The sequence below is a fragment of the Dufourea novaeangliae genome, unplaced genomic scaffold, assembly GCF_001272555.1.
Source record: "Dufourea novaeangliae isolate 0120121106 unplaced genomic scaffold, ASM127255v1 scaffold228, whole genome shotgun sequence".
Lineage (NCBI taxonomy): Eukaryota > Metazoa > Arthropoda > Insecta > Hymenoptera > Halictidae > Dufourea > Dufourea novaeangliae.
Window position 1 is genome coordinate 4,559,129 of NW_015374150.1, and position 10,918 is coordinate 4,570,046.

General features: G+C 45.1%; 2 protein-coding genes across 6 annotated transcripts in view; one reads left to right on the forward strand and one right to left on the reverse strand.

Annotated features, from left to right (window-relative positions):
• LOC107191787 (heterogeneous nuclear ribonucleoprotein K) overlaps positions 1-8,362 on the forward strand; it is a 91,114-nt gene extending 82,752 nt beyond the window's left edge. For all 4 annotated transcript variants that reach the window (XM_015580895.1, XM_015580898.1, XM_015580899.1 and 1 more), the window contains exons 9-13: positions 4,948-5,076; positions 5,300-5,744; positions 5,945-6,102; positions 6,223-6,392; positions 7,665-8,362. In XM_015580895.1, the coding sequence (XP_015436381.1) occupies positions 4,948-5,076; positions 5,300-5,744; positions 5,945-6,102; positions 6,223-6,392; positions 7,665-7,692 (930 nt within the window). In that variant the 3' untranslated portion in view covers positions 7,693-8,362. The remainder of the gene's footprint in view (positions 1-4,947; positions 5,077-5,299; positions 5,745-5,944; positions 6,103-6,222; positions 6,393-7,664) is intronic.
• Positions 660-2,498, reverse strand: LOC107191788 (cytochrome b5-like). 2 transcript variants are annotated; one of them, XM_015580901.1, is made up of 3 exons: positions 2,414-2,498; positions 1,228-1,533; positions 660-881 (listed from the first exon to the last, which is right to left on the reverse strand). In XM_015580901.1, exons 2-3 carry the CDS (start codon positions 1,493-1,495, stop codon positions 742-744), a joined length of 408 nt encoding a protein of 135 aa, XP_015436387.1. In that variant the 5' UTR covers positions 1,496-1,533; positions 2,414-2,498; the 3' UTR covers positions 660-741. The 2 variants fall into 2 exon arrangements, with proteins under 2 accessions (XP_015436387.1, XP_015436386.1); XM_015580900.1 differs by having other exon boundaries at positions 1,228-1,550.
• Positions 8,363-10,918: the final 2,556 nt, after the last annotated feature.

Sequence of the window (10,918 nt, forward strand, 5' to 3'; positions counted from 1 at the left end):
AGAGATCTGGGTAGATACGTTGTAATAAAAAACAAAAATGTCATCGTCGGATAATACGATGAAGTGTTAAATCGAACGTGGCTGTCGCTCTTTCGAAACTGCCTAGTCACGGTGACGAGCTGGGTCTCTCCTTGCTTGTTTTCTCGCTGTTCACATCGGTACCGACTGTACCAGCAAAGTTCCGGCCGAAGCTCGGCGAAGATCGCCGCGGGAAGATACATTTCTGGATAACGGATTTTTAACCGAACAACCGCCTTTGCCTCCAGTGCGTTTTGGTCATGTTATTTGCGCGCTACAGTTCCTCCTTTCTCAAGTGTTGTTCGATCAATGATCTTTGATCTTTTGTAGAGAAATATGTCGCTGATTGATCGATTTCGATGCATTATTGTCCGAAACGATTATTCGATCGCGATTCGAAATCCGTATGGAAACATTAATCGCCTTTACCGATAACCGCGTGTACATAATCGTATCTCAAGGACGAAACGATTCCGTAACAGTGCAATATTACTCTCGAGTTACTTATTAAAATAGCTTCGAGCAACAAACACGCGGATATCATTCGTTTATCGTTTTAATCTACCGGGCGATCTCGATGTACACCTTACTTACCATTCTGTCGAAGCAAAACAATCGATTTTGAGAGGTGAATACAGGTATCTCGGTATAAATAAAGAATTTTATTTTTCGCGATTGTACATATCGTGCGTCGATCTAGCGGGCGTTTCGATAATCTAAATACTAGAACCAAAGGTAGTAGAATAGAAAGGCGTAAATGGCGACGCCGGTTCCGATGATCACCGGAAGCCAGTGGGATGTTCCATATTGTGGCGGCGTGTACTCCCAATTGTCGTCGTCTATGGTCGTGTCCTGCACACCTCCTAACGGCAACAAATAATACTTCATTAATACAATCGTGAATGTTTCAGAATCACACAAATGATGCGCTATTTAATGAAATTAGAGCAGTCTTCCATTCTGGTGCTTTTGACATTCAAGGACATTCGATTCCTAGACGTATCTGAAATTGCGGATCTTCACTAACAAAAGTTATATATTAACCGGTGACAGAAATTGACGCATTTTTAAAATGGGCGTTGCACCGATACAACACTCGGAGTTAAAGGGTTGAATTAAACTTACCGATATCTGTTTACGTCTGTCTTTAGTATGCACTACGTAACAGTGACACCGTTTTGTTTTTATTATGATTATTGAGTACCGTACCACTGGAACCGGTTGGCTCTCCAGAAACGAAACCAGTCACAGTCCCGATCTTGTAAGTCTCACGCAGTTGTACGGCTTCGATCGTATGCCCGATGTCATCGAAGCACTTGGTCGCGTCCCTTCCGCCTAGCTCGATTAACACTTCCTCCCCACCCGGGTGTTCCTTCAGAAACTTCGTCACGTCGTACACACCGTCCTTGTACACGATCCAGAGATCGTTCTCCTGATTGTGCCTGGCCACCTCGTTCGCTGAGTAGACCTTCGACATCTTTTCAAGCTGCTTCACAAAATGGCCTGTGTTGCGATCTACGGGCGAGAAGAATCTGTCGAAAAGGAGGGAGCCTGATTTGTATCGATCGTACGAAAGAAACGAAAGAAACCAAAGAACGAAACGAGATGGAATTTCGCGGACGTTTAAAATCTATGTTGAATATCTATTCCAAAGTCTCTCGATCGCGATAACATTGCGCGCGACCCGTTTTGAAAGGGAAAACAGTCCACGGGATATATCGTTGAACATCTAACACCGGAAGAAAAGCGACTCTTTTCGGGGCCATCTCGATGGTTGCTCGAACGAAGCCACAACAGACGAGAGTTCTTCTCCTCTTTTGCCCTCCCGCGAAAGCTGGATTTTTTTTACTGCACGCGCGTCTCTTTCGATCGCGTGCGGCCTGCGTTTCTTTCTACGAGAGTGAAATATTTCAGTCGAACGTGGAAAAATTGTTTTCCTCGATTTTTAACAGCTCGAAGTCAAGCCCGTTTTTTTAGCTCGAGGCTAAACCAAGAGTCGTATAACGCTGCATCACCGTGACGCCTTACCGCCTGTTTCCGGCGATCGAGAATTCGAAATGTTTCCCGGGAACATCGATCGCACGATATATATATACATCTTTCACTGTCGTTTTAGCGAAGCATTTTGACATTTAACGAAATTATTGCAATGAACCTGAACAAAATTGTTATACACTACTGGCTCCTATTTTTAGTTCATAGTGTACACTTGATATACTTAATTCAACGCTAGGTTCAATATTAAACAATTCTCATACAGATAATTATATCTAATATTAATTTCGAAAATCAGTTACTTTCCCACGTTCAACAAGAACATCAATAAGTTCAATCTTCCGCGTGTTTCACTGTCGAGAATTCGATAGATCTTCGGTGATCATCCTCTGAAACTCACCTGGATATTCAATCGATCGTGCCTGTACGATCCTACGAGCCGAGGGAAAAGAAATGTCGATTATTCGAGGCGCAGCTGATCGAGGCTTAAATCCGACTGAACGGAAGCCGTAGTTAAGTTTTTCCTCGGGGTTCACAAAGTTCGGCTCTCCCGTTTGAATAATGATTTTATGAAAATTCATGGGTGCTCGATATGACCGTGTACAGCAGGAACGCGCGCGGTGTCATTTGCACAGAATGGAATTGCGTTGTCTCGATCAATGAATTCTTGATTAAACTATCCGGGACCACCGTTGATATTCAATTTGTTAACACCGGTGCCCGATGGTTCGCGGCGTTCATTTTGGACGGGACTCACAGGGGTGGGGCGGAAAATAACAAAAATTCCGGCAATTACTTTCGTTCCGCTCGAATAAATGTTTACAAAGGCTTCGCCGCGGCTGATGAGCACGCCCGCCCATTAAGCCTCGCTCGAGTTTATCGAACAACGTTGATACTTCGTTAATCCAACGAGACACGCCACTTTTGATTGCTTTTTTCTTTCCATTCTTCTTTTTTCTTTTTTTTTTTTTTGTTAAGAACTCGATTCATCGATTGATTCGTCGATGCTCCAGTGATCCGAATAATGGAAATCCCGCGATAATTCCTCGGTATATCCATTTCCCAATCCATAAAGCCGGTTCATTAATAATGTTAGTACAATACCAGGTGTTAGAAAACTTCTCACACAATAGGTTCAATTCCTGATCACTTAAGAGTAACCATCGCCGTTTCTTTTAACAGTATAAGTTAGAAAAATGAACGAAATCTACAAGAATTGTTGTTACTCGAATGAATCTATGTTTTATCTTTAATTTCGTATTAACAAGAGTGCAGAAATGGTAATTAGTAGTTTTGTTGGAAGAAACTTTCATTATAAGAAACTTATTATACGGTATCTATACATGTATTAAACTGATCAGGAACTGGGTCTATGACCGATACACTGCTCGAACGGTTTACCGTGTTTCAAGAAGAGGTAACGAACGGGACACGCGAGCGTAAAGAAAAGTTAATCGTTGTTCCTTCGAAACACACAGAATAGATCCTTCTTTTTGCCCGCGTTTCGAAAGCGCGCACACACACATACACAGCGTGTTGTTGTTTCGTTCGAACCGTTTTTTAGCCTTCTGAAGCACGAGGAGAAGGAGGGATAGCTGTAACTTTTGAGAAGAAAGACTAGCTTCTTCGTTACAAACGAGGCGGAAACTTCGTGAACTCGATTGCTCGGCGAAGATCGCGGTAAAACCTGGGTGGTCGATCGATCGACGACAGATGGCTCGTCGAAACTTCGAGCGAATTCAATTTACCGGATTAGTCATCGGCCGGGTTGTTGTGTGTCGTTTCCAAGAAACTATTTCGGACTTTTCATTATCTCGTCCAACTCGAGGCGATCGAGCCCGCCGTGGTATCGAGGGTATATACTTACTGTCATTAGCTCCCTAACAACCAGGGGTATATGTATATCCGTTTATCTTTAAATCTTCCCTTACGATCTCTTACCATTCTATTCCGTTACGATCTCTCTCTCTCCCTCTCACCCTTATCGTCACGCGGGATAATAACAACCAACTACGTGGAAAATTACGCGACGCAATTTTCTCGCCTCGTAGTTCGCTCTCGACAAACACACACAGCTCACACTTCGAAGTTTGCAAAGTGGTTTGGGGGGGGGGGGTGGCGAAGTTGTCGTCCAAGTTGGGAAGCAGTCGCGAGGTCAATGAGGATATTCGTGCGCCAGGAACCACCTAGAGCGTCCGCTAATTTTAATTACCGACTGCCCAACGCGATATTTCTTCTCGGGGTGGCGAAGCTCCTTGGGAGGGGGTTACGGTAATTGCGTTAGAACGTTTCTTGAAAAATGAGAACGGCCAACGGGGATCTACACTGCATTGCATAACTATAAAATCACCCTGTAATTTTCAATTCTTATCTATTGCGGTTAACATAAAAATGAACCAAATACTCCATGTCTGAAATCGTGTTGAGAAATAATGTTTCTCCAGAATAGGATTATATTCCTTGGAACAAAAAATGGTTCGTTTCTCTTTCAACCACAAGTACATAAGAATTGAACACTTCAGGCTGGTTTTGTAGTTATGCCACGCGGTGTACATGACTAAAAGTGACAAGAGGCGATTAAAGGCGACCGAATGGCCAACGTTCGCCTCCTTTAACTGCACCCTGTCTCTGTGGGTGCGATCTAGAGAACGAAGGGGGTGATGTGTTGGCTGCTAACCAACGCAACGATGCTAACAAGCACGCGATCCGGACATCGCCGTCTGACAATCGCCATTTTTACTACGCGAGTCGCGAGTTATCGAGCCCAGAAACGCGACGAGGTTTCACTTTCGCCGGGATGCCACGTCGTCGGGTGGTACTCGATAACACCGGGGAAGACGCGAAAGCATCATCCCCTCTAAGGATATATGTATTTAAGCCGTTTCCACAGTCTAGTCACGCGCTCTGACCGAATTATTGATCTTTCTGTTGTAGAAAACCGGTGCGAGGATCAAGATCTATTCGCACTGCTGCCCCCACAGCACCGACCGGCTAATCAGCATCTGCGGAAAGCCGACTACTTGCATCGAGTGCATCCGCGAGTTGATCGCCACCATTAAAACTGTGAGTATAGAGATTTCTCTTAGAATTCACGAGATTCCACGAGAGAAGAAAGGACTCGTTTGCGGACCGGATTTCCGTATGTACGTATCTCTATCCGCGTACCCACTGCAAAAATACAGTTAAGGAAGAAGCTTGCGCGGAAGAGGTACCTTCTCACGTGGAACGGAGTGTTTATGCTCGGCCGGTGAGAAACCGTTAACGAAATTCATTTCTGTCTCTTCAGTCGCCTCTGAAAGGTGTGAACAACCCCTACGATCCCCATAACTTCGACGACTATTACGCGGACGATTACGGTGGCTATGGAACCGGCGACATCGGCCAGGGCAAAGGCGGCGGTTTCGGGGGGCCAGGAGGCCGAGGCGGTGGCGGTGGAGGCGCCGGCGGCGGCGGCGGCGGTGGCGGCGGTGGCGGTGGAGGTATGCCACCGAGACGCGACAACCGCGGCGGCGGACCAGGCGATATGAACCGCGGCTTTCCGCCCCCGCCGAGGGGAGGCCCTCGTGGCGGTGGTGGCGGAGGTGGTGGGATGTCCGGTGGACCACCTGATCGCGGCTACGGAGGTAATCGTGGCAGCGGTGGCGGTGGTGGAGGCAGTTTCGAGGGCGGACGAGGTGGTTACGGAGGGAACAGAGGTGGCCCGCCGCCGTATGGAGGTGGAAATTACAACGGTACGGAATTTAGAGGTTGAACAGATTTATCAGAATCTAGACAAGTCAGTAAAAATAAACCCAGCTGTTGGTTGGTAATGGTCCCCGTTCCTGTCCCATCGAAATGGTCATCACCGCCCTTTGTTTATAGTTACTGACTCGACTCGTTCGAGGCGAGGTGTACAGGTTTGTCATGTTAATTTGTCGTATATTGTGTTCAGGAGACGGTTGGGGTATACAAGGAGGAGGAGCACCAAATGGTTTAGGTGGCGGTGGTAATTCCGGAATGAGTGGCCCACCTATTGGTGGGAATAATCAGGGAAATCAAGGAAACATGGGTGGTAACAAGACCAGCACCCAGGTCACCATTCCCAAAGACGTAAGTAGGCGGAGGAAGTGAGATCCGCAGTGTTCATGGTCATGATGATTCTACTTTTGTGACAACACTGCACCGAGAATGTCGGTGGTGCTGATTTTCAACTGGTCCCTTTGTCGACAGCTTGCCGGCGCCATTATCGGCAAGGGAGGCGCCAGGATCCGGAAAATCAGATCGGACAGCGGTGCCGGGATTACTATAGACGAGCCGTTGACCGGTAGTAACGATCGTATCATCACCATTACCGGATTACCCAGTCAGATACAAATGGCCCAGTACCTGCTCCAGCAGAGGTAATTGTCCGCGCTATTCTGTGCGCGTATATCGCCGCGTCGACGATCTGCGCTGATTAGAAGCACACTTCGATCGCAGGAACTTTGCTTAGGAAATAAAGTACGCAGCTAACGTGTCAGAGCTAATAATGGTTCAGCTTAGCATCGACAACTTTATCGCTTGCGGCATTTGAAACGTTATCTTCTTGGACGTGACACTGAAATGCAAATTAATATTATCTAACAGATATGTCAGTATTGTCGAACAAGAAGTAGGAGGGCCTTTATTTTCGTAATTCATCTTTTTATCGTAGAATGGGGAACTAATAAGTAGGTTCTGAAAATAAATAGTAGGATTCGCTAGCACACACTGGTACCAAGTACCTCGATGAAACTGTGTCAAACTGTATCGATAATGTTCAAGTATTTCCATCATAATGCAGAACCGCCTCAGATAACCATTGTCAATGTCCGCATTAACATCCTTCGCTTGTCATGCTCGGATATAATACATCATATTTAATCAGCATATTCTCAAGTTCACGCCAGCCTGGCGACTAATACCGCTTGCTGTGCAATTGCTCCGCGCGCCGCATCGTGTCATCTCTTCATCCTGCACGAAGAATTAACATTTTAATTCCACTAACCAAGCGAAGACCGGCGAGAGCGAAAGAAGGACGTAACCCACGCGCGATGGTGAAGGAGCGCGACGGGGATCGACGTGGACCTGTGGAGGAATACGCTGTAGAATGGCGAAGATCTTGCCTAGATCAACGCAATGGGGAGAACTAATCGAGTGCCGTTGTATGGAAGACTAGTGATTTTGTTGTTCTACTTTCGATGTAACAAGGAATCACTAATCATCCTACGAAGGCACTCGCGATCGTCGGCTTCCGAGACACACCTGCTTTTGGAACTAACATCAACCCTGCGGATCCATTTTGCTCGTCGAACACGCACGACGTTGTTGTTGCGTTATAATACACCTTGTGATAGTCTGATCTATCTGTACAGTGTACAACAGGGGCTAGGTTAGCGAGGACGAATATAAAGTAGACTAAATAAAATTCTTGTATTAAAGTATAAGAGATCCATAGGAAAAGTTTGCGAAGTACCTGCGTATGCGAGTTCTTCTTTCATCGCGCAAAGGAGAACAAATATCGTGATCCTTGCGTTGATAGAGAAGTAGCTGGGGCGTTGAGATCAACTGCTGAATTCTGTCGTAGATTTCTTCGCGATTTATCGACATATTTAATCGAAAGATCTAACGAGTATGTGATTCTTCTGTTGCAGCGTGCACGAGAATGCAGACCATTATTAAGACATGGGAGGAAAGAAGCATTCGGGGGGAGCCAAAGATGCGTTTGTAATTTTTTTAGGGATACTTCGCGAACGGGCAAGCATATTCGCGCGAAAACAAGTGGGAACTGAAACCATACAATGAACACAGAACTCTTCACCCGCGTCGAGGAGCCGGGAGCAGCAAATGCTCTTCACGCGTAGCCAGATGAACAAAAAGCCTCTCTCAGGAAGAAACGTCGACCAGACTCCGTCGACCAGGAGAGATTTATTACTTTCCATTCGATTCGACGAACCCATCGACGCAACCAAGAAAAACAAAAGCAGGATATCACACTCCGCGCCTGTCTCTTTTTGAGAATCTACGGTCCTCGTCCAAGAAAAAGGCCAAAGAAAAAAAAAAGAAGGCACTGTTCGCACGCTTAAAAAAATCGTTCTCGCGTATGCGCGCGCGTTTCACTTACTTATCTTTTTTTCCCTATATTTTTGATCGTTTTGTACCGCGTATAACTTTAGTCGACGGCTCCGGACGAGCTTTGATAATCACTTTATCCCCTTTACTTCCCCCCCCCCCTCGCGTTTATTATTTTTTGTTTCCCCTTTTTAATCGGAGGATCCTCGACGCCGTTGAATCGACGGTCCTCCTGAGTGACGACTTTTAAAGCGCACACATCATTGTCTAGTATTTCGCTTCGGTCTCTCGCTACGGGAACCAACCGACTGGCTTTTGAATCCCCTACGAAATATGATAGATCGGAGACAATCCGTGTCTCGCATCGACTTACGAAACAGAGATTCGTAAGTGTCCACGCAGCGTTCCAAGATGCAATTTAACGTGTTTCTCACACACACGTTTACGAAACTGTGAACCCCATCGTAAAAATTGTTCGTGGATTCCGTAGCGATAGGTTACGAAGGGCCGCGATGAGCTAAGAATCAGTGGAAAATGTTACGGCAAAATCAAAGGAAGGGTACACGGAACCGCGCCGAGAGAGGAGGAGAAAGACGACGAAACCGGAGATAGGATTACTGTAGCACACTCGAAAGGAATTTTGTATATATGCATAGAAAGAAAGAAAAACCAAGAGAGAATCGAAAAACAAAACAAGATGCTTAAAGAAAAGAATGGAGAACGAACGACCACCACTAACAAAAATATCCTTTCCCCTTTCCTTAATCGCCACGTACCACCACGTTTCTGCTGTTGCATCATGATTATTATTATTACATTATTATTACATTATTATTACATTATTATTACTGTACGATTATCAATAAGAATAATTTTGCATTAATTATATTCCACTCCCTCCCCCAAGTCTCTTGTACTAATGATACCCTAATTCGTAGATCGAGCGCGTAAACCGGGCGTTCGTTTAATTTTTCGCGCGGTAGTATCGTTAAGTGTCCTAGGATTACATAATAGAGCGTGAAAGAGAAAGCGAAGGAGCACACACACACCGTCGGGCTGACGAATCGCGGGCGTGATGGAAATCCGAAAAGAAAGAAAGGAGAGAATGAACATTTTTTGCAACGAAGTATGACACTGTGCATAGAGAGTTTATTAATTAAACATTTAAGAAACCCGCCACCGAAACGTCAAACTTTAAAAACAATGAATGTGCTCGACGCTTTCCAAAAATCGTGCAAAGAGTCTCCTTTGTATTTTACGAGTACTAACTGGTACACAGAGGGAGAGAGAGAGAGAGTGAGTGTGTGAGTGTGTGTGTGTGTGTGTGTGTTAATGAAACCTCGACTTTCGGTAATTTCGTTTATTTCATTGATTTCGTTGGTCACACGAGCGTGTTCGTATTCAGTGTTGTTAAAGTTTAATGTATCGAACATCGAATACCTGGTCTACAATGGTCCAAATGGGAACACCGCGATACACACCCCGTAGAGTATCTCGATGTCGTCGTTTATTTCAGTTTCAAGTATCACGTTCCAACTAAGAATCGGATAACAAAAATCTCTAAAGAGTACTGTTTTTCGTTCGTGCAGTTATGTCGATCTCCAAGAATTCAGTGTCCAAGACGATACGCAGGGTGTCCAGGTGTTCCCTTTCGAGGATTGAACGCCGAATCACGGATTTTCGGTACCGATGTGCCGCGAACGAAGTCCACAAGCCGACCTAACTTTTCCTCTTTCCTTTCCTTAAGATCAACGCCGTGCCCCGAGAAAATCTCGTAGCATCCCATACCTCTCTCTCTCCTCCGTCCCCCGATACTGCATCCGGTCCTATCACGGAGCAACCGTAAAGGAAACGGAAGAAATAAAAAAAGAAACAGAAGATAGAACTAGGTCCCTACTCGCTAGGCTGACACTTACAAAGGGCATTTCTTTTTTTACGCATCTCAATCAAATGAACAGATGGTTCCTCGGAACAACTCCCATCTCTTAGGTTTAACGAAGGAAGCCCCCCAACCCCACTCTTTACAAAAGAGGAATCCACGTCCGTTTGGATTCTGTTAGTTGTCGACTCGATGATCGAATGAATCATATTTCGATGAATGGGAGGACTTCCAACATGGCTAGAGTTCGAAGCTATTATTGATATATCGATTTATAAACATTGGAAAATTGTGTTGCTCGGAAGAAGGAAATATTGTCCAGTCACCCCGGCTACAATTTCACTTGTCGAGGATCATTCGACACAATTGTAGAAACGGACATGCATACACAGCTAAACACACCTGAACACTCACACACGAAAGGCGTAAGAGGGAGAGAATTAGGTGCGTTTTCTGTTGGTGTGAATGACCGCGGAGATGGAAAACCCCCACGCGGGAGGAAAAAGAAAAGTTGTGACCGTGACACCCCCGCGTAGGGTTGAACGAGACGGAGAGAAAGAGCGAGAAAGTGTACGAGGTAATAATGAAGATATATGGGTGAACGAAAAGGAGAGAGAGAGATACAAACTCGCTCGAATCACGATGCGTGTACTATATAAGATATACAGTTTACAATTATTTGTAATGGATACTTTTTATTTGTCAAATAAAAGTTAGTACAAATCAAGGCGAAACCGGAGGAATGTTTCTCTTCTCAGCCATGGAAGTACGGGACTATTTTGTTAAAGGGTATATGTACTCTTTTTATGTTTCAATGGGAAAGATAACAGACGTTATTAATTAAAGGTACGGTTTATTTCGTCAATATTTTTGATCCACTCTACGTTTTTTTCTTATCACTTTAACTTTAATCGATAGTCTTTGGTTCAACAACGTGTATCAATTTCCTCCATCCCC